This window comes from Xenopus laevis, chromosome 2S (genome assembly GCF_017654675.1).
Source record: "Xenopus laevis strain J_2021 chromosome 2S, Xenopus_laevis_v10.1, whole genome shotgun sequence".
NCBI lineage: Eukaryota > Metazoa > Chordata > Amphibia > Anura > Pipidae > Xenopus > Xenopus laevis.
In genome coordinates this window covers 64,548,938-64,573,002 of record NC_054374.1, presented here as the reverse complement: position 1 = coordinate 64,573,002, position 24,065 = coordinate 64,548,938, and the positions used below count along the sequence as shown (strand labels likewise).

Here is a 24,065-nt window from a genome sequence, read left to right as displayed (position 1 = left end):
AAATTATTCTCCGGATTGTAAATTTTTGGAGTCCTGCCTTCTTATGGAGAAGACCTACAAACGATCCTGTAATTGTCATGGAACTGCCTTGCTTGGGAAAGAAAAGTACTCTTCCCCCTGAAGACTTGGGAGACCATGTCATCTAAGGCTTTCCCAAATAATCCTTTCCCTTCAAAAGGCATCTTGCAAAGAAATTCCTGGAGCCAGTATCTGCAAACCATGTTTTAACCCAAAGGGCTCTGCCCTGCAACTTCAATGACAAAGATCAAGCTGACAGCTGGATAAGCTCTAGAGAGGCTTATTCTGAAGTCATCCAGACCTTTTAAGTTTTATTAAATAATTGTTTTTTTTTTTTTGTTTTTTTTTCTGGGAACTTTATCCTCAATGACTTGTTCCAGATTCTTTGCCCAGATAGAAAGGGCCTTTGTAACTGCCACAGAGCTACAGAAGGCTATAGGCCATCCAGAAGACATAACATTTCTTTAATTCCTGGGATGTTTCAGTGCTGAAATGTCATCTATTGGCAAAGCCGCCTTCTTAGTTAATCTAGCCATTGGAGTCTGCCATCAGATCCACTCATCTCACCTGAAAAAAAAAAAGGATACGGCTCTTACACTTATCTCTCAACCAGAACTCGTTTGGAGATTTTAAACTACTCTGCCTGAATAAAATCTGGCACTTAAGTATTCACCAAAGGATCACAGCCGGTATTCGAACTCAAAGCTCCACAGCCGTAAACCAGGCATTGTGCAACAAGGTCTGAGCCCTTGGAAAAAGAAGAGAAGTGGTTAGTTTGTCAAACTCCTCCAGGTTGAGGGTACATTTAACAGTCTTAAGGGGAGTAAAAGCTTTTGGTCAAATAAATATACAATTCATCTTCTTAGAAAGATATTCAATGAAAATGTATTACAAATTCTATGCCCTTCATTGCAGACTTGTTAAATGCTTCTGAATCTCACTTACCCACTTTTACTGGGCTCTTCAGAAGGAGCAGAGGCACTTAAAACAGTGAGGCTGGGACAGAAGAAAAAGACTGATGTGAGCCAGGAGGGGGTGGGCTTTATGGGTTCTTAAAATTAACTATCTTCTGCCAAGGCTGGGAGTAGCAGGAGATTAACCCATTAGTGAATTTTCATGTTGACGGGGGATGGCCAGGAAATACATTTCCCCATTACTGTTTTCAATAGCAATTATATTTAGATAGAAATTACATATACAAGTAACTTTAAAACCATTGAACATTTGTGATGAATTAATGTAAGCACTTTACCAGGATGATTCACAAATATGCTCCTCCCCAAGGAGACCAGCACATCGTAGCCACCCATTGTGGAGTTCTTTATTTAAAAAACCAACATGAGTTAAAGGATCAGTAACACCAAAAAATAAAAGTGGCTTAAAGTAATGAACATATAATGTAGTGTTTTGCTTCACCGGTAAAACTGGTGTGTTTACTTCAGAAACTCTACTATATCTATACTATTGTTAATTATCCGTTTGAAATTCAGGTTATTATATCATATAAATATTATTACTTTTTTTTACCCTAGGTCCCCCTCCATATGCACCTTATCCTAACCCAGCACAGCCCGGAATGTGAGATCTTCGCAGTGTCAAATATGCGGATACAGCAAAATATAAGGGAATATTTATAGACTCCTTGAACTTTTGTCTTTGTGGAATAGCTGATCCATGTTGGTCATCTGCACGTAACGCAAAAGGAACTGAGAATCCCATTCATACACATAAATATACCCACACATTGTTTGTGTTACTATAAAGTATGTTATTATGTCACCAAGTGCTGTGGAATTGAAGACTGTTGTGAGGTTACTTACAAACAGCACAGATAATGAAATGTTCATAAGCATGTTTGTATATTATTACTTCTAATTTTAATATTTACATATAGCTACAACTGCACTGGAATATTGAATAGACAGCTGTTAATAAAGAATGGGAAGTATATATATATGTATATGTGTGTGTCCAACTTGCCTTAGCAATATACATTTATATACCATTAGTTGAAAGCAAGGCACACACAGGTCTTCTTAAAGTAGAAACATTAAAGTGTTTTAAAGGAGTGACAATATAATGTACTGTTGCCTTGCACTGGTAAAACTGGTGTGTTTGCTTCAGAAAGACCCTGAACCTGTGCCAGTATCCAGTACAGCCACACAATATATTTTTCAAACCCCCCCTTCTTGATTGCCCCCCCCTAAACCTGTACCAGAGTCCAGCATCAGTAAAGCCATATTAAATATTTAACCAGCCCCCGTGATGTTTTCCCTCCTGAACCTGTGCCTGCATCCATTGTAGCCAAATAAAACATTTAGGCAGCCTCTTTTCATGATTGCACCCCAAACCAGTGCCAGCCTCATAAAATATTTAACCAGGACCCCCTTAAACCTGTGCCAGCATCAGATTCAGCGCAGCCACATTAAATATTTAATTACCAGGCCCAAAACTCCCTGTGATTAGCATTAGCGATATGGAGCACACGGTACTTAGGAAGAGTAAAGCCTATAATAAAGAAGGCTTTATTCTTCCTAACTATCGTGTGCTCCATATCACTACTGCTAATTACATATCTAATACGTCTGGATCCGGGACGCCTTTTATGTTGCAGCACAGGTGTTGTTATGGACCCGCTCGCAATTTGAGTTTCCAAAACTCCCTGTGTACCTGTGTCAGGAGCCATCCCATAAAGATGTAACCAGGCCCCCCTGAATATGTGCCAACACCTGTGCAATCACGAAAAACATTTATTTAGGCCCCACTTCCTGCCCCCGTGTACCTGTGCCAGGAGACAGCTAAGTAAAATTGGTCCAGACAGCATTCACATTCTCCAATGCGTACGAGCCACACCAGCGCACCAAGTTTAGCGCGAGCCTTTGTAATGACGTCAGAACGGATATACTGCGCATGCGCCGTTCAGAAAGGTCAGATGTACAAGCCAGCAAGAGGAGTGTTGGGGAACGCAAAAAGGAAACACACAAAGATGGTTGGGGTGGGCGGCTCTCTTAACATACCTTTTTAATGGTCAAGTAGTGGACACAATAAAAATGGAACAGAAAAAAAAAATTCTCCTTGGAAGTCCGTCCCCAGTGATTGCGCCCAAGGCAGGTGCCTTTCCTGCCTACCCCTAGTTCCAGCCCTGCACAGGATAAACAATAGACAACAGATAAATTCTGAAGCATCCCAGAGCTTATCTGTTATCTGCTCTGTATCCTGTGTCTATTCTCCTTTTTCCAGCTTGAATGACTGCCTCTATGGCTACACAGCAGTTATATATATGTGTGTGTGTGTGTATATATATATATATATATATATATATATATATATATATATATATATATATATATATATATATATATATATATATATATTGTGAACCGGTAACTGGAACACAGTGTGAAGGGAGATATATTTCCCCTAGGTTCCTGTCTTTCTCCCATATGTACAGCAGTTCTGAGTGGGTTAATTCCCCTAGAAAGCCTCACCTGGGGAATAATTAGCAGGCTAGATCTGCTAGCTGCTAGAGAGGAAGATTGAGACACACACTGAGGAGAGCTGGGAGCTGAGTGTAGCCATTGGAAGTGGCTGTTTATTTTTCCCCTAAGGGAAAGGACTTTGTAAAGGTACTGTGACTCTGGGGAGTTGTACTGTTTGTGTTTGACCGGGAATCCCAGTAGGGGACCGGTAGTAGAGAGGGGAAACTACCCTGTGTATTAGTTAGAGCCCAAGTGTGGCAAGGATTTTGTTTTGTTTTATTTTGTTTTATGCTGCTTTGCTCCCAAAGTCTTTATATGTGAACAATAAATGGACTTTGCCCTGTTCAAGACCTGTCTGATCATGCTCACTATATATATATATATATATATATATATATATATATATATATGTGTGTGTGTAAAACATATATCAACATGTAAGTATAGTCATGCATACTTACCATCAGCAGAACTTCTTTCATAGTCCCATATTTTCATATTCTTTATTTAAAATAAACGTGTATTTATGTGAGTTAATTGATTTCCCTGTGTCCATATTCTGTGCCCTTTCACCCTTTTCATCACTAGAATACCAGTTATGCTGAGAATATGTTTATCAGTAAAGTGGGCCAATAAAAAATACAATTACTGCAATAAGTTACTATTTTCATAGCCTAAAGCTGGCCATAGACGCAAAGATCCGATCGTACGAATCAACGTACGATCGGACTTTCCCATCTCCCGACCCTCCACTAACCATTCAGATCAAAGTCTTTACCATTCCGATCAAATAAGAACAGATCACCCAATGTTCTGCCCCTGACAGCAATCGTACGATACTTATGTCTGACAACACTAGTGACAGTCTCCCTCTGAAAATCGTACGATCGGCAATACACGATGAGATATCGGCAGGCGACAGAAATTTTCTAACCTGTCCGATCGACCAAACGACCGATCTCCGACGGACGAAAAATGTCGGGACTCTCCACACACGGTCCGAAAATCGTACGAATCCACGATTCGTACGATCGGATCTTTGCGTCTATGGCCAGCTTTAAATACACATTAGGTGACAGAATGGCAAGTCACCATCAAGACCTTGGTTAAATTTGTGTTGCATAACAGCATTGACAAGTAGGACTAATAATAGTTACTTTTTTTCCTTTGAGCAATTATAATAAAAGCCAAATGTAAAAAATATTAAGATAACACATTTGCATTTATATTGTTATATTCTTTTGCATGTTCAATTGTTTATTACACCAAGAAATGTGTATTGCATTTTTAAGATGAACTTGAAGGGAGGTATCATTTTTAAGTCTCAAAATAAAAATGAAATTTTACTTTTACAGCAGAAGCTATGGGTTAACATTTCCTTTTCCTAATAGGACAGGCAAGAACCAACACGAGCAGACCACACTGGCACCATTTTTTTAAAAAAAAGTAAACAGGGAAATAACTCTTGTTCTGTCAGCAGATGGCAGCAGAGTAACCGCTTCTAAATCTGTTTATCTTCATCTGTAACAATACATTACTTTACTATGCAGTGTAATTTCCAAAATCTTTTTAGCCAGATGTGAACTAGAGCATAATAAATCAGGGCCGGGCCAAGGTATTTTGGCACCCTAGGCAAGGGCTTCAATCAGTGCCCCCCCCAGCCCTACATTACCATTTTCCACCTTACCACTCATACTGCCCCCTGTTCCCGTGCAGCCATTATGTTGCCCTATTTGTACCTGTGCCAACGGCAGTCAATCACTCAAATTACCTCCAATACTCCAATCTGTACCTGTGCCAGCATAAGACAAAACATCAATCATAGTGTTACCATAGTGTTACCCCCAGTCTGAAATCCATCATATTGCCCCCAATCTGTACCTGTGCCAGCAGGAGCCAAAAATCCACTATATTGCCCACAAATACCGGTATGTAGCTGTGCCAGCAGCAGCCAAGAGGGAGGTGGAGAGTGCCTGCAGTACAAATCACGGGCAAGAGGGGGTTGGAATAGGCAGTTTATAAAATTAAAAAACTATTAAAGGCCAAGCAAGCCAGGGTTTAAAAAAAAAGAAAACAAAATCCCCCTAAAAGTGCGCCCCCCATCATGATTGCGCCCTAGGCGGCCGCCTACTCTGCCTACCCCTAGTTCCGGCCCTGCAATAAATAGACTAGAATGCACATATTCAGTTCAGTCCAGTATTTTGTTAATAATATAATGTTTTGTACTGACAGGAATCTGACTACAATATAATGTGTGTGAATAAACAAACCACAAAGGAGGGGCCAACTTTCTTGCCCATGTATGGAACGCTTGGGACTACCTGCCCGAACAATATTTAACCTATCAAGCTGGAAAGAAAATCCCCTAGGATGAGGACTTTAACATGAATGGCCAGTTTTACTCAACATACAGGTAGCTTAAAGCACCAGAGGGTTATGCCAATCCAAGCTTAGTTGCTGTCAGTAATATAGGTGTGTAGATAGGGTTTGTAGGTTTGGGTTAATAATACTAGCATGATGTCCCTTTAAAAAGTAGTTACCCAATGATAACCAGAAATGAGGTCCCAGGATGCTATGTTTGTCCTCTAATACTGTTTGGGAGGAACAGGGATTGAAACTGTTAAATTAGCCTTCCATGGTGTGCATCTGGGCTTTGTCACTGTGTGCTTTAACAGGCCATCCTAGTGGAGTCACTGTGTTGTATAAACTAAACCTGGTCTATGCCCATTTCATCACAGAATCCCCAAGACTGAACAAAATCAGGGACACGGTAGTCGATGCAGCCTTCTTTTTAAGTTAGGTGCCATCTACATATTCTACTGTGTGCAACAGAACACAGAAGGGGTCATTTCTAACCTTTCTGGGTATATATATTTTGTGACTTGTCACTTCTTGTAAAAATACAAATCTTGAACTCATTTAGCAGAAAAATTACTGTGTTTGAATAAAAAAAAAATCAGATTTGTTCATGTGCTAATCTGTTCTGGTGCATGTGTGCCACCACTACTTTTTGACTGTCTACTGCAATTAGGCAAGTAATATAGTGGTTCTATGGTTAAAGCGCTATGGCTTATAAAAAAAAATGTTAAGGCAACTCAAAATCTGGATCTATGCATGTAGAGTAAATACCCTATAAAAAGAAAATCTATAAGAATGCAGATCACTAGCAGGATACTGTACTGGTGCTGGGGCAGAGGGTTCTGCAGCACCTGTCAGAGCACTGCACTTAAATTGAGGAAACTGCTCCTTTCCTTCAGAGGTCAGCAGATGACAAATGGCTTTAAAGGGAATGTAATGAAGAAGAAATCTATCTCCAATATACTTCATTTAAAAAATGTGTACCGTTTTTATAAGAAACCTGATTGTATGCAGTGAAATTCCCCCTTCATATTACTTGCTCTAACTGCTGTGGATAGGAAACTTCAGACAGACCCTAACTGCTCTGTAGGGAAACGATCATACTTTGAAACGGCAGGGGGGAGGCCCCCCACCTTACTTCCCAGAACTCGAGCAGCTTTGTTTGTTGCCCTATAAAGCAGCCGGCGACTGAGATTTGTATATGCAGACCCAGTGCAATCTGCATATTCTGATTATTAATCAGTCTTGCTGTATCAGCTTCTATGGCAGATATTATTTGACTTGTGCTATTTTGATAATTTATGATGATCCCTAAGCTTAACCTCCCAACTGAAGCCCAGACCACACTGAGCATGTGCGTAGTCTTGGTATTGCAAAGATTTATAACATAGTTACAAGATGGTGATCATTTGTTTTATTAGGCTTCTGGTGCAGTAAGTTCATGTTTATATTTAGTATACAAAATACAGCATTTCTAGCATTATTCTATTTCAGACTTTAGTTCCCCTTTAAAACTAGGACCTGACCTGACCTGACCTTACTGAAAATGCACTGGCAGATTTCAGCCCTTACTGTGGGCAGTAGCCTCCTCTCTTTTACTCATTTGGAATGGAAGTGTTGAATGGACTCCTGTGCAAACAAACTGGATCTTGGCCTGTGTAGGAACACAAACTGAGAATGCACTGCCCCTCTGCTCCTCTTCTGCCTGCACCCAGAATCATTACCTCTGCTTGGGTGCAGGCAGATGCTGTGGATTTTGTCGCCAAAACGCAAAATTTTAAATTCCGCACAGAAATCTGATGCTCTGTGTAGCAGAATATTGTAGAAGAGGAGCAATGGGGCAGCAGGGAGAGAATCCATGTTGTGTGGCCCTAGCCCAAAGAGCATAATGAATAATTTACAAGTAATATAAGCTATCCTTTTAATTTATATTTTATCAGTTCTCTTTAATAAAAACTGATCTGCCATATTGCTTGCCTAGTGAGAGCCACTTCCCATAGAATCAGTCTATTCAGAATGAGTATTTTGTCATTGCAGAATACAGAAAATGTCTTGACCAAATCAAGCAGCATGTCAAATTATACATACATTTACAAATGCATTTATACAAAGCAGGACCTTTGAATGAACACAATAAGCACTGGCCTGATTTCTCGATATCTATAATCTGCATTAATACTGGGGTATTTTCATATCCGCTGATATTTTACAGCTTCAGCCGTTGTCTTCTAGCCGAGGCTGCTGGGATTTAATGTTTATTCCTACTAGGCAGCTGAGCGTTTAGTCCCTTGCTCTATATCCCCCTCCTTTCAGCTCTTATTTTGTAAGTAAATTCTTTGCTCTTACCCACCAAACTTCCCCCGCTTTCTTTCTCCCCCACCCCTTGCCCAGAGATTAAGAAACAAGTTACTGAAATTCCCAAATAAGGAAAACTGGAACAGAAAGATATAACAAACCTTTTCCCAGTCAGCCGTGCCAGAAGGCAGCTCCCATGAACTGTTAGACAGAACTTCAGACAATTATTTATGTTTATTAAGCTCTTGAAACTGTGAGACAGTTGCTTTTGAACAATAAAATAACAACAATTGTAATATATATTCTGTGTAAATTTAATTTCTCCGAGAAGCGGCACGTAGTATCCATCATACATCTTAACCCACAGAAGAAAATAAACTGTGTGGGTAGAGTGCTCACTTTGCAAACACAGCTTTATTTTTTTTTTTTGGTTATTACTTAAAAAAAAAAAAACAACTGTCAGTCCTTAAATTCATCTGGTGAATTACATAGTTAAAATAGCTTCTCTGAATGGATTAATGATGAAGTAGTGAACCATGTTGCACAGTGCGTCACTGATAAACTGATAATCCTGAATAAAGGATGGTAATGACATTTTGGATAAATAAGACTTCATGTGCAGTTAAGAAAGTGCTGCTGCAGTAAGCCGGTTTTGGAAGATAATAACCAAAATAAACATGGCGATCTCTTTCCTTTATGGCAATGGATCCCTCAGCAACCCAAGTCCAAAATACTGCCTCAATATGCCAGGATTTATTAAGCCAGCAATCTAAGATCCATGGTGTGGTAGTGAGGTGAGACACAGGATAATGCTTTTTACTTCAGCCATTTAGGCACTTCCACCTAAAAGAGAGTAAAACAAAGTTATTAGAAATTGTCTAATCAAGCAACCATATTTCCCACTTTGACATTAGGGGGCTGATTCACTAACTTCGAGTGAAGGATTCGAAGTAAAAAAACGTCGAATTTCGACGTTTTTTTTGGGCTACTTCGACCATCGAATGGGCTACTTCGACCTTCGACTACGACCTCGAATCGAAGGATTCGTAGTAAAAATCGTTCGACTATTCGACCATTCGATAGTCGAAGTACTGTCTCTTTAAAAAAAACTTCGACCCCCTAGTTCGCCATCTAAAAGCTACAGAAGTCAATGTTAGCCTATGGGGAAGGTCCCCATAGGCTTGCCTAACTTTTTTTGATCGAAGGATATTCCTTCGACTGTTGGATTAAAATCTAAAATCTAAAATTTTATCGTTCGATCGAAGAATTATCCTTCGATCGAACTATCTGCGCTATATCCTTCGACTTCGATATTCGAAGTCGAAGGATTTTAATTCCTAGTCGAATATCGAGGGTTAATAAACCCTCGATATTCGACCCTTAGTGAATCGGCCCCTAGCTGTCTCTGATTTGCATATATATATATGGGTCCTTATTATCATATCAAATCCTACAGAGTTTTGTTACAAAAGAATTCATTAAATTCCATATTTTATCATTTGTGATGATGTGTCGGCCTAAGGGCTAAACTCCACAGGAGATTTTGATCCGAATTTGTGCGTCAGATTTGATTTGATCTTGCCATACAACACCACGCAACAGCAAGAGTTGTAGGATCCTGATTCCCTTTCGCTACACTGTAAAGTTGCATCAGATAAAGTCGGATGGCGTTGTTTGTTCATGCATCTACATTCAACATTCAATGTATTTCAATAGAAAAGAAAGTCTGTCAGACACCACATGTAGACGTAGCATGACAGACGTGTCCTATTGGATGGAACATTTTCCAGGTACTTTACACTTCAGATCGGTCCCATTATATTTTGACACATGTGACTACATCAGACTTGTAAGATGTGATCTGTTGATCTGATGCCATCCTGCAAAATCTTCCATGGAGTTTAGCCCTAATTAACATTTCAGCTCAGTCACAACGCTTTACTGCAGTGAAGAAGATAATGGGTTCACCCAGGATGATGTTATAGGGTCCTCTGTTATACATAAATCCATGAAGCATGACTTTGTGACAAAATATTTCACTTTCTGTCAGTCATCACTTAATAACACTGGATTCATTTGTCCCAGTACAGAAACTCATCGGAACCATTACCAATACATAACTGAAGTAGATGATCTTTTTGCTGTTGGTTATTGCATGGTTTCATATTTGTGTTTGTAAATGAGCCTCGGCATTATAACCTTTTCAAGACTTTTTTTTTAACACATTAGTCTGTGTGTGGCACACAATGCTTTTCTCTGCTAGTGTAGAGAATGCAAAACTATGCATTTTCACTCCAAAATCTGTGCACACAGATCAATGCTGTACCTTTCAGCTCATTTGTAGACATGGGCAGAAGGCAGTGGATAACATCTGCCACTAGCCTAAGGAGACCCACACATACAAGGGGCAGATTGCAAGCGAGTAAATACAACCCATGTGCGATTAGTCTAAGACAGTGATCCCCAACCAGTAGCTCCAACTCTTTGGATGTTGCTCTCAGTGTCCTCAAAGCAGGTGCCAATTTTTGAATTCCAGGCTTGGAGGCAAGTTTTAATTGCATACTAAAACACATTCTAGTTCTAAGTAGAGCCTCCTGTGGGCTATCAGTCCACATAGGGGCTACCAAATAGCCAATCAAAGCCCTTATTTGGCACACCAGGGGACTTTTTTATGCTTGTGTTGCTCAACAACTCTTTTTACATTTCAATAAGAATCACGGTTAAAAAAGTTTGGTGACCCCTGGTCTAAGAGATGTGGTAAGGGACCATATAGCTTTTGCTATGTACTCTTAAGCTGGTCACATACACATACATCTATTTAGTTTTACAGTACTATCCACTGAATATACTGAATATCTACTGAATTACTACTGAGTAGGACCTTCAAACAAGTTTTCTTTTCTTTTTGGTCTTCCAAAAACAATATCATAACTATGACTTAGAATCCAAATTGTGTCTTTGGGCAGATTTCAAACTATGTTTAAATATGTCCCTGTGAACAGTTTTAACACTTTTGTCACAAAGGATTAAAGCAGTGGCATAACTAGATGTTACTGGGCCCCACAGCAAAATAATTTGAGGGGCCCCCAAACTCTCCAGAGGTTGTTCTGTTATACTAATATATATTAAAATTACTCATTATTTAGGGCCTCATGTGGCCTCTATATCTCCTGGGCCCTCTGTAGCCACAGGGTCTGCTTCCTCTGTAGTTACACCCCTGGATTACAGTCCATACATAAAGGAGGGAAGAGTAAAAATGCACAGAGGGAGATATCAGGCATTCTACTCACCTTGTTGTTACTTGCCCCAAGCACACAGCATCAATATGAATGAAACTCATCTACATTGCCAACAAATGTGACTGTAAGTCATTTTTTGGTTTAAAACAAGGCAGAGTTCCATTTTTAAACAAAACCCCCCTGTTGCCAGGCACACTTATTCAATCCTTATTGTAAGCAAATTAAGGCAATGAGAATTTAAATATCAGTCCCTGCAACATTGCCTTTAAAGAAAACCCTGGACCCCTCTAAAGATTTTTCAGTCGGCTTGCCGTAAGCTTTCAGGGATGCTATTTACATGGCTTTTGGTCCTGATGGTGCTCTTAATATCCTCTGTTAATTGACAAAAAGGACTAATTTCATTCTGCCTTGTAGTATAATAACAATAAATTGGTGAAGGCAAAACACAGACCCTTTGTATTAACTCAATGTTCACCTTATAAATGAGTCTTTAGAAGATAAAAAATCAAATAAGAAGCTGCATAACTGCAATAGAAATGTATGTTACACAAATGGGGTAATAATAATAATACTGTAAAATGCCATTCAAGATGAATACAAGAAACACTAATGTAAACTGTATACATGATGCCTTTAGATATATGTTCACTCGAAAATAACTACAAACAAGATATGGTCTCATAGTGTTTAGGACCAGGTGTTGCCTAGACCCAGTTGGGTAAAACTTTCTTACTTTCTTAAGCTGTTTCACATTGCTGGATCTGATGGACTCCAAGAGCTGATCCCTAGAGTTTTTCTCTGAAGGTCCTGTTTTCTCCACTACTCTTCTTTGGGAGGCAGGAGACAGTGAATTTCTAATATTCTCAAGAGGTGGTGCAAGGGGAGCAAGGGGCGGAGGAGGTGGAGGGGGAGCAGGCACCTCATTTTTTTTGGAAGTTCTTTTTAGAGAATTCATAGGAGAGGGCTGTGGCGAAGGCTTTGGGCTAGTTTTCTGAATTGTGTTTATTTTTGGCACTTCAAGGCAATTTGTCTTCTTATTTTCTGCTGCCTGTGCAGCTCGTTCTGCTTGCCTGCGCTGCCTCTGTTTGTCCATATTGCGACTCAGCAAATTTGTGACAGTCATACGGGGCCCTGCAAGCTCAAAGTGGTACCCTAGCTTTAACAATGTGGTATTTTCTTTAAGAATCTTAGCAATCTCCATCTCAGTTTTCCCCCCGCAGATGTGCCGTTGATTGTGGAAGCGCAACTCTGTCAGTGTGTCATTGTGTTGAAGGGCTCTGAAGATGGCCAAGATACCTTTGCCTGTGATGTGATTGGAGTCCAGATTGATACTTGTGATGAGCTTATTCGACTTTAGCATGGCAGCAATGGCCAAAGCTATGTGATCATCAGCCCGGGTATTGGCCAAAGAGAACACCTTAACCACTGTGTTAAACTCCAGGGCCTCTGTAAAGCCCATTATTGTCTCAATAGTGATGCAGTCAGAGTTGTTAAGGTTTAATTCTGTTGTTTCAGGATCATTATTTTTGACCTTTTCCATAAGCTCTTCAAAAATACTGGATGACTCGTCTTCTTTGTTCTCTTCTGTCTGATTCTGTGTTCCATTTTCAGGCTTCTTGTCGAGCTGTTCCTGTTGCAAACTCTTCTTCTCCTCATTTGGCAGCTTCTTCCCTGTTACCTTGTTATCATTTGACAGACCCTCGACTTTCTCTGTCTTTTTTGGAGATTTTTCTGGAACCTGGCATTTTTCTGGAGGCTTTTCTTCTGCCTCTCTCTTTATATCTTTGACTTCTTTCTCAACTTTTAATTCTGTGTTTTCTTTCTCTGTCGTTTTTGTGACTTTCTCTTGACTGGGTTTTTTAGATAATTTTTTTTCAGGCTTTTCTTTGTCCAATGTGCTGCTGTTCTTGTCTTGTCTGAATCTCTCTCTCATCTTGGAAACACGATCATCTTTTGGTCTTGGTGTTTCTTTTTTGAGGTCAGTCTTCTGGGTTTTGGTGTCTTTTGGCTCTTCCAGTTTTGTCTTGTTTTGGTCTTTAGTACGAGACTCTTTGCTGTCTTCTTCAACTTTTTTCTCCTTAACCTTCCCTGTAGATTTTTCCTTCTGAAAGAAGAATCAAATATAGAGAATTTAGATGATCTTCCGATATTAACCAATTAAAATAACTTTGTCTGTGTTGTAAAGTAGTTATGTGTTACATTGACCAGCCCAAAATCCGCTGGCCCCTTCGGTTAGGGGCAGTTCAATAATGTAGGCAGAGGCTTGGCTATCTGTATGGGAAATACATGGAGAAGGGCCTGAAAGCAAAGATAAGTAATAATATCTGTTTTAACTGGTTGGGGTCAGTGGTGCCCAGCCATCAGATAGCATTTTTTTCATTTACAGGCAAGAATGAAGCAGAATTGGAAGGGTAATAATTAAAAAATCATACAGAATACAAATAATGATCAACTCAAAAGTTCCTTAGACTAAGTATATCTATAATATAAAAAAAACTAAAAATGAATTAAAGGCAAATGTAGTGATGCATTGACATCTGAAACTGATCCTATGCTTAATCTGACCTGAGGTTGAGAAGAGATTTAAGAACCCAAGCCCAACCTACACCATCTGTTCATCAAAATGAAACAGATGCGCAGGTATACCTGTCATGGTTTTGGGCCAACCTCCCCCCCAATTACTAGGCAAATAGGGTCCTTAAAAAAAAAATTACTTTGCACTGGAGTAAATTATATATGCAGAGACAGAAAACAAAAAATTCCGGTACAATACTTAGTGATATGTTTATGCTTGATAAAGGCAATAATGTGGGCTGAAACTTTGGATGCACAAATATCAAAGTCCTTCTGAACTCCTTGAGACACACACAAGGGCTGCCTTTGACGTAAACGGAAACTCTTCCACAAACATCTCCATTAGTTTACCTAATAACATTGCTCAGTAAATTGGGTCAGTTAAGATGCCTGCTATCAAACACAATGCAAACTCAATCCCTTATCATAATCCAGAGCTTTTTTTTTTTCTTTTTTGTTGACAAATGTATAACCCATAATCCAGAGCTTTAGTCTAAATGGCTGATTATTGAAAGGGGTAGTTCACCTTTAAGTTAACTTTTACTATGTTATATAATAGCCAATTCTAAGCAAAGTTTAAACTTGTCTTCGCTAATAATTTCTTTAATAGTTTTTTTGATTTATTTGCCTTTTCCGTCTGATTCTTTTCTGCTTCCAAATGGGGGGGGTCGCTGATCCCATCTAAAAACAAATGCTTCGTAAGGCTACAAACTTATTTTTATTGCTGCTTTGTATTACCCCCCTTTCTATTACGGCCCTCTATATTCAAGTCTCTTATTTAAATAAGTGCATGGTTGCTATGGTAATTTGGACCATAGCAACCAGATTGCTGAAATTGCAAACTGGAGAGCTGCTGAATAAAAAGTTAAATAACTCAAAAACCACAAATAAAGGGGGGAGGGGATGAGCCGCCACCCACCCCCCTCCGCCCCCCACACCTACCTTCTTTTAATTTCAACAGCACCCGGCCAGTATTTTACCAGCCTAGCCGGTAAAAATGATGGTTGATCCCAATGTTGTTAATAGGGAAAAAAGATAAATATATATAGGAAGGCCGGTAAGGTGGCAACCCTACCAGGGAGGGAGAGCGGAAGCCGCTTCTGGCTTCAGTGCAAGGACCGGGTCTGAGCCAGTGGGGCCCAGCGGGTTTTTTCCAGTGTTCAGGGCCTGGCCGGGCACCACGGGCAACCTAGCCGGTAGCATCGCCCCTTTGCATGTGTGCTAACCGGCAGAATCACCCCCTCACTGCGCAAACAAGCATTAAGGGCTGGACTCAGCAGACCGGGGTAGGCAAGAGTGAAAGGTACATGTCTGGCGCCACCTAAGTTTTGTGCCCTACCCTAGGCACGTGCCTACTCTGCCTACCCCTAGTTCCGGCCTTGCCGGTGTTCCCCTGGCCCAGTCCAACACTGCAAGTTTGAAGTCCTGGATCATTGCGGCTATTGAGTAGCTAAAACATTAGAATGGTGCAATAAATTCAGTGTATAAAATGTGACATTTTAGCCATATTAATTTTTAGGGTTTAGTTCTCCATTTAACCCCCCACTGTAAAGGAGATTTGCTTTGCTCTTCTGCCCAACTGACTGCCCACATGTCACTGTACCCGTCTGCCCAGCACATTCCATCTGCTTGGATTATATACCCGGGCAATCGTTAGATAGCCACTAAGGCTACTTACTTCAGTTGTTGCTTGCCTTTGGGCCAACTTCTTGTTCTCTCTTTCTCTCTCCGCTTCCAACTGGCAGGATGCCCTCTCTGTCTGATCTCGCCTCAGCCCAGCCGACACTCCTGCATCTGGGTCCCCAGCATCGAGCTCTTTCTGCAGCTGCTCCATCTCCTCCGGGGACAAAGTGGACAACAAATTGTCAATATCCGGGTCTTCGCTCACCTGGCGCCGGAACTTTGCCACTCGGGACATGATTAAGGATAATGAGCGGCAAGTGCAGGGTCAATACTATACAGTCCAGCTAAAAGCGAGGGAGAATCGATAGGCTACTAGTGGCTACTAAACAATTTCCCAGCTAAAAAGAAATTCCGGGGGTAGCTGTTTTTATGGGAGGATAGCGATTCCCGCAGGTGCCAGCCCTCACCCAGAGGATTGTGCGCGCTATTATGAAGCACAGCGCATCTTTACCGCCTCCTGGAGCCCAAATGATTCGTTGTTGGGGCGGGACGCACGGTTCCATTTCCCCCCGGGGCTCTGGTTCAGGACATTCCTTTCAAGGTTCAGCTCATGCCCAAATTTAGAGCAAGGGATCATAGCTTTTTATGGAAATCGGGGAGAGAATCACAGAAACTGAGTCAGGGATCTCTTGGCAGAGCTGGAATGTGCTCTATGTACAAACCTTTCAGCTGTGTGCCTTCAACGTGCTTTCCTTTATTTTTGCAGATATATTTACATGGGAGTGAGAGAGGCTTTTGTTTCTGTGATTATGGCACATTTAGAAATACAATCTGCATTTCACTGCTTGCACATTTATTACATTTAAACTATTTAACTAAACTGCATTTTATTACAAATGGAATGAGACATGCTTCTTTTTTTATTCTGCCTGTCTATACACTAAGGGGCAGATTTACTAAAGGGCCAAGTGACTAACGCTAGCAAAAATTCGCCAGCATGATTACATTTCATTACTTCGCCGATTTACTAATGGTCGCTGGCGTAACTTCGCTAGCAAAACAGATAAACTCTAGCGGTAATTCACTCCCTTACGCCTGGCGAAGTTGGGCTCTGGCAAATGGACATAACTACGCAAATTCACTAAGATGTGGATTTTACTGTACGTTACCTCTTGCACCAGACTTGCCTTCACAACCTCAGACCAGGCAAAGTGCAAAAGAGTAGATAGGACTTCCTCAAAAAATAGTTGAAAATTTTTCTAAGTCTTAATTTTTTAATTTTTCAGGGTGATAGGCTGCAAAAGATCATAAAAAATGTTTCTGGGGTACCTGGCTTCCCCCCCAACATTTCATAACATATGGCACATAAACTATACAGTGGGCTCATGTGTAGGACAATATAACAACTATATTTTCTTTTATTAAGGTTCCCTGGGCTTGTGTAGTGTAATGTATTGGCTGCAACATATACGTCCATTCAACGTTGCAAATGATGCAACGCTAGCGCAACTTCGCTTCGCTTGCTGCAGTAACACTAGCGCAACTTTGCCAGCGTTCGGCACCCTGGATGCAACTTCGGATTTTAGTGAATTAGCATTGTCCTGGCGAATCTATGCCTGGCGATGTGAGCAAAGCCGTCGCTGGCGAATTGGCATATAATCAAATATCTATTACACAGAAGCCAGAAAATTTCATACCTGAAGGTGGTTAAGCTCTCAAACATCAATTAAGTACCCCCATAACTAAAACTATACACTAAAATGCTCTGTCCAGCAGTGTAAATAATCATATATTACTGGGCCCCCGCAGCAAATTATTTTTCAGACCACCAAAATGTCTAGAGGTTGACCCAACTTCGGGCGACTTCGGAAAACGAAGCGCCACGTGTGCTTTAGCTTTCATATTAGCCGGCACAAAACAGAGGGAAGGCGTTCGGGGAGATTAGTTGCCAGGCGACTTAATCTCCCCGAATCGCCCAGTGTGCCCCTACCCTAAGGCTAATGTGACAAAAGCACAGCTTTAGAGTGTCTCTGCCTACTCTTTCTCTGCAGGCAGACAGAAACCAATGAGCTTCTCTCCTCTCTGCTGTGTCCCCACAATGCATGGTGTCGGCCTGTGTGCAGACACACAGAGGGGAAATCATTGATAAAACATGAAACTATGCATTTTCCTGTCAATACCCACTCCATGTGCCTTCACACAGCTGACCAGGTGCCTGCAGAGAAACTGAGAGATGTTGAGGATGTGCCTTCTGTGACATTAGCCTCCACTAGGGCAAGGGAATGGTATATAATCTTTGTAAAGATCGGTGGAATAAGTTGAGGCTATATAAATAAAGAATAAATGATAATAACAGGCTGCCAGTAGGGTCAGTTGAGCCATTGACCTATATTTGACCAGTTTAAATGTAACATATGGTGACAACATCTACCCTATATTAATAGAATTGTACTGTCTTGGGTCCAGATAATACCATTCTATTAATTAATATTAAGTGACCCTGGGCTATAGGTCACTAAAATTCTTTGTTACAGTATTGTTTACAGTAGTGTGACTAAACATGCACACCATTTTATGTATTTGTCACTTTGGGGCAAAGTGAGTGCTGAAACTAAGACGAATTGAAGGCTTCCCTTTACAAAAGACTGGTGACAGCCCCTGGTCTCTTCCTTTTTCCCATAATACATTTTATAACCTGGCAGCTGGGAATTTCAGTTGCTATAGGCACCTTCCCCTCACATAGCCTTTAGCCATGACGTCAATTACAATTAGGTTAGCTATACAGTTGATATCTGATGTTATAGTAAGTAATAGACATTGGCTTCTCAGGAAGAGAATGTTCATGGAAAGAATGAGGAATGTGGATGGTGCTTTTAAATTCCACTGGAGATTGCGAACACTTAAATGAAAAAACAGGAGGCAGTAGGTTGGGGAAAAGTGCACAGGAAATTATTCAGAAAATATTTAGAAATTCTGATAAAGATGCTGGAAGCACTGAGACATGGGATGTGTTCATATAATTATATATTGTGCTGTCCCTGTGGCTGTGAGAGGCAGAGCTTGTGTGATCATAATTAACAAATCCTTATTTGGTAAAGATAAAAACAGAATGTTTACAGTCTCCTTGGCTCTGGAATCATCCAGGGCTCTGCACATTTCTGACTGCATATCTGAAGAATGTAAATGTTGGATCTGCAGAACAGTGATAGATCGGCCAATGAATACCATTTTGAAAGGGCAGTATAATTGGATAAAAAGTTCGGATTAGTCATGGGTGTATGAATTTGAGGCCAGGGAATCTGTGACCCCTTCAAAATTTCCCCCTGAATTTTTATGTGGGCAGTCCGGTGGGTGGGAGGCAGAAAATGTTTTCAGTGCAGCATAGAGAACCAGATTAACAAGATGCATCTATAGACAGGGCAGCCATCAGGGGGGAGAGTTGTAGGGGGCCCGAGGGTAAGGGGGGCCCGTCCATGCCACACTTACTTGATTAGCAGGCCCCCCATCTTTCTGAGAGCTGCTGACTTCGGGAAGGTATGGACGTTTAAGGGGCCCTGGCCATCAATTTTCTTATAATGTGGGGGGGGCCTGGCCACCAATTTTTTTCTCATGTGGGGTCCTAGCCACCAATATTTTTTAATGGGGGGCCCTGACCACATATATCTTTTTTTTAACATGTGGGAACCCTAGCCACCAATATATATTTTTTTTTTTTACTGTGTGGTCGGGGACGGACCTGTGGGGTGGGGAGGGCGGACTTGTAGGTGGGGCTTGCGGTGGGCGCAGCTCAGGGGGCCCAGGAAATTTTGTCGTATGGGGCCCTGTGATTTCTGATGGCGGTCCTGTCTATAGACCATGAATATCAAATGAACTACAGTATCACAAAAATGAAACTTGCAATCGATAAATTTACTCTTCAATATTTTTCACTCAGCAATCTGTCAACAAGGAGAAGTCAGTCAGATTTTGATTGAGATTTAGGTTATACAGATATAGAATGTATCATCTGCAATGCTTGAGACCTGGGGTTTTCCAGATAAGGGATCTTTCTTAAATTTGGATCACCATACCCGAAGTCTGCTAAAAATAAGTTAAACATTAAAGGGTTTGTTCACCTTCAATCAGTTTTTTTTCAGTTCTGTTGGTTTCAGATTGTTCACCAGAACTAAATACTTTTTCCAATTACTTTTTTAATTTATCACCTTCTAAAGCAAAGCTCTGGGGGGGGGGGTTGCTGACTCTTTAACTGTTCTAAACCATACATATAGTTAATACATTTGTTATCTTTGTCCTTGCAGAGCAGAATCCCTGAGTTTCATTAAAGGCAGTTGTTAGAATTGATACAATAGTTGTTAATATTCCACAGATACTGCTGAGAAATGTATCAACTAAATGTAACAGTTCTGAATGATCCTGCATCACTGAGCTGCCAGACTGAAACACTAGAGACAGGGACATTAAACTTTAAACTTACATTTTTGGAAAACTGTAAAAAATAAAAGATGGCAAGCAATTGAAAAAACTCTTTGTTTATGGTAAACAATCTGAAAACCACTGAACTGAAATAAAGTGTTTGGAACCCCTTTAAATAAACCCAACAGGATATGGTTTCATGCAGTTTCGTTACCATCAAGTACAAGTAATTGCTTCATTATTACATTAACAATAATATTTGTATTTCCATGAGATTAAAGCTTGTATATGAGATATATTATTCAGAATGCTTTGGACTTGGGGTTTGCCAGATAAGGGTTTTTTCCATAATTTGAATCACCATACTTTAAGTCTTCAAAAAAAACATATAGGATTGTTTTGCCACCAACATGACTTCATGTAGTTAGGATTAAGTAAAATGCAATTGCACAATGTGCCTGGTAACAGAAAGTAGACCTACACGTGATCCTCACCCACCCTCTACCCAGTGAGCAGTTGTTCCAGATATACCTGTGCTCACCTCATCTGTGATGTCACTAGGGGGTGGGGGTCAGGGCAGGCAGAAGCAGTGTTGGACTGGGGCACCAGGGGCCCACCCACATACCTTCGACCAGGGGCTCATTTTCAGTACTATTATTCTTCCTCTCCTCATTCAACCTCAATTCTCCTAGTCTCCTTTCTTTACATACTTTAATCTATTATTCCATCTATTTAGCATCTTTGTTCTCATAGAAATAGGGAATATAGGGCCAAATGTTTAGCAGCATGAGGGCCTACTGACACCTGGGCGCACTGGGAGTTTTCCTGGTATCCTGGTAGGCCAGTCCAACACTGGGTAGACGTACAGATGAAGCTATCAGGACTTCACATTTTTAGTACCATTTTTTAGTGCTAAGTCCTGCCTCTAGATCCGGGGTCCTCAACCTTTTTTACCCGTGAAAAAGAGCAACATAACATTGGAGAGCAACATGAGCATGCAAAAGGAACCAGGGGGTGCAAATTATAAGCTGTGATTGGCTATTGGTAGCTATTAGCTATTGGAGGCTCTGTTGGGCAGTAGACACGGCTTATATGCAAGTTAAGCTTTGCCTGATATTCTAAAATAAGTACCTGCCACTGGGAGCAACATCCAAAAGGTTGGGGAGCAAGATGTTGCTCACGAGCCACTGGTTGGGCATCATTGCTCTAGAATGGTGCTGGAGTGCGATTTTTTCAGTACACTGCTTCTGATGGACTAAGGCCATTGCACTCTAGCTACATCTAGAGGCAGAATTTAGAACTAAAAAAGACATGGTGTGACCAAATCTGAAATCCAGATGGCTTCATCTCAGGGGCGGGACAGGCCAGCCAGGAGCCCTAAGCAACCTGGCCGGCAATGGTGCTCCACCCCTGCCCCACCGCATGAGCACCTATTCCCTGACACATTATGACAGCAGGGATGAGAGCAGGTAGATAAGCGAGCGGAGAGCAGGCAGGAGCTGGGGACTTGAGAGCCAGGACTAAGGGTATGCAGGCAAGAGGTACGTGTCCAGCACCCCCAGCTCCAGCTCACACAGGCAGAGCAGGGCACACACAGGCAGAGAATGTCACACACAGGCAGAGCAGGGCACACACAGGCAGAGTATATCACACACAGGCAGAGCAAGGCACACAGGCAGAGCAGGGCACACAGGCAGAGCAGGACACACACAGGCAGAGCAGGGCACACACAGACAGAGTATGTCACACACAGGCAGATCATGACACACACAGGCAGAGCATGACACACACAGGCAGAGCAGGGCACACACAGGCAGAGCAGGGCACACACAGGCAGAGTATGTCAAACACAGGCAGAGCAGGGCACACACAAGCAGAGCAGGGCACACACAGGCAGAGTATATCGCACACACAGGCAGAGTATATCGCACACACAGGCAGAGCAGCGCACACACATGGAGCATATGGAAAGCAGAACAGAGCAAAAGACAAGGAAACCTATCAGGGACATTCTAATATGTGCTACATACAGTGACACAGTGCTGGTGCCCCATTAGCACTTTTTATAAAGTGTGAACAGGTGAACAATGTTGGCAGTTTCAGTCTGGGTCTGAGGTGTGAACAGTACAGGGCTTTAGGGGTGTGAACAATAGAGGTGTCACAAGTGTGAATTTGAGGTTTAAACAATGCAGGGGCCAGTTAATCTCTGTAGTGAACCATTTGAATCGTACACACGGTAAACAAACACAGCAGGTAGGTTGAGTGCCACACAGGGGGGGACGTGAGCCGCCAGTTGGACAGCCCTAAAGATGGCCATAGACACAAAGATCTGATTGTACGAATTGAGGATTCGTACAATTTTCGGACCGTGTGTGGAGAGTCCCGTCATTTTTCGTCCGGCGACCGGAGATCGGTCATTTGGTCGATCGGACAGGTTAAAAGATTTCTGACGGCTGCCGATAATATCTCTGCATGTATTGCCAATCGTACGATTTTAAGAGGAGAGGGAGACTAGCTTTGGTCGGACATAACTTTTGTACGATTGCTGTCAGGGGCAGAGCATCGGCTGATCTGTTCTTTTGTACTTTATTTGATCTGAATGGTTAGTGGCAGGTCGGGAGATGGGCAAGTCCGAACGAACGATGATTCGTACGATCGGATTTTTGCGTCTATGGCCAGCTTAAGATAGGTTATGGAAAAGCATCAGGCAAATATTTGTAATTGTAACTGCTTTTGAAAGTACTGTTTGTTATCTCTTTCTCTACTCTTTTTTTAAAACGATGTTGCAAAAGTCAGCTCTCCTCTAGCAAATACACGTCTGTTAATCAGTTTCTTCTGTTAAATTGTTTCAGGAGTCAATCATAGGGTTAGAGAAAGCCAAACTTTTTGGGCAGGGTGCTCATTGTAAGGGGGGCTGCCTGTAAGTCCCCATAGCATTATAATCACACCCTTCTAGGGTTGCCACCTGGCCAGTATTTCTCAGGCCGGTATTTTTTTCCAGAAAAGGTGGCAACCCTACCCCCTCCCTAAAAAAGGGGGAATATGGCACTCCATTAAGGAGAACTATTGATTGCTCTGTTTCAACCTTTTTGGCGAATATAAACAAACAGACAGATACTGCTTCAATAGCAATTACATTTTAAAAATAAATAGATAATTAGTATCCCTGGACAACTAAAAGCATTGTTTTGTTTTTTTATATATATATTTTTTTCTTCTGATCTAAATATGCAAAACAGGGGTGGATGGGGTTTGGAACAGTAATACCAAAAAATGTAAGTGTTTTAAAGTAATGAAAATATCATGTAGTTTTGCCCTGCACTGTTAAAACTGATGTGTTTGCTTCAGAAACACTACTATAGTTCATATAAACAAGCTACTGTGGAGCAATGGCGGAAATTGAAAAAACGCTATATGGCACAGGTTAACGAATGGATAACAGATAACACCATTAGACAGACAGAGCTTATCTGCTATCTGCTGTGTAACCTGAGCCTTTTCTCCTTTGAATGGCTGCCCCCATTGCTACACAGCAGATTATTTATATAAACAATAGTAGTGTTTCTGAAGCAAACACATCAGTTTTACCAGTGCAGGACAACACTGCATTATATTTTCATTACTTTAAAACACTTTTATTTTTTGACGTTACTGTTCCTTTAAGGATCTGACAGAATCCAAAAATGATGAATTTTTGTTGACAAGTAAGGGCAAACCAAAGCATAGTTTTGCACTGGAGCCCACTTACAGTATGTCTTGTTGAGTGACTGAAACACAAGAGGATTAGACTCAGGGGCGTTCCTGGCCGCCTGAGGCAGCAGCAGTTGCCGCCGCCCCCCTCCCTCGTGTGCTTACCTTTTTGCACCTGAGGGGGTTCACGAGGGGGGCAGAGAGGGCCAGTACACTAGTGCAGAGAGCCTAAGTGCGCTCTCTGTGCTAGAAGAGACGGAAATTTATCTCTTAAAGTACCAGGCGCGGCATTTTTGCTGCCCCTGGTAACTAGTCTGCAACAGCCTCAACTCGCCTCATTGGCGAAGCGCCCCTGATTAGACTGAGGTGTCCCTAA

General features: G+C 41.4%; 2 protein-coding genes across 2 annotated transcripts in view; one reads left to right on the top strand and one right to left on the bottom strand.

Annotated features, from left to right (window-relative positions):
• shisa4.S (shisa family member 4 S homeolog) overlaps positions 1-1,972 on the top strand; it is a 29,695-nt gene extending 27,723 nt beyond the window's left edge. Inside the window, exon 5 of the mRNA NM_001096205.1 lies at positions 1,551-1,972. Coding sequence (NP_001089674.1) covers positions 1,551-1,600 — 50 coding nt within the window. The 3' untranslated portion in view covers positions 1,601-1,972. The remainder of the gene's footprint in view (positions 1-1,550) is intronic.
• A 6,393-nt stretch (positions 1,973-8,365) lies between these two features.
• Positions 8,366-16,239, bottom strand: lmod1.S (leiomodin 1 S homeolog). The gene is made up of 3 exons (XM_018249402.2): positions 15,642-16,239; positions 12,123-13,493; positions 8,366-8,993 (listed from the first exon to the last, which is right to left on the bottom strand). Exons 1-3 carry the CDS (start codon positions 15,879-15,881, stop codon positions 8,967-8,969), a joined length of 1,638 nt encoding a protein of 545 aa, XP_018104891.1. The 5' UTR covers positions 15,882-16,239; the 3' UTR covers positions 8,366-8,966.
• Positions 16,240-24,065: the final 7,826 nt, after the last annotated feature.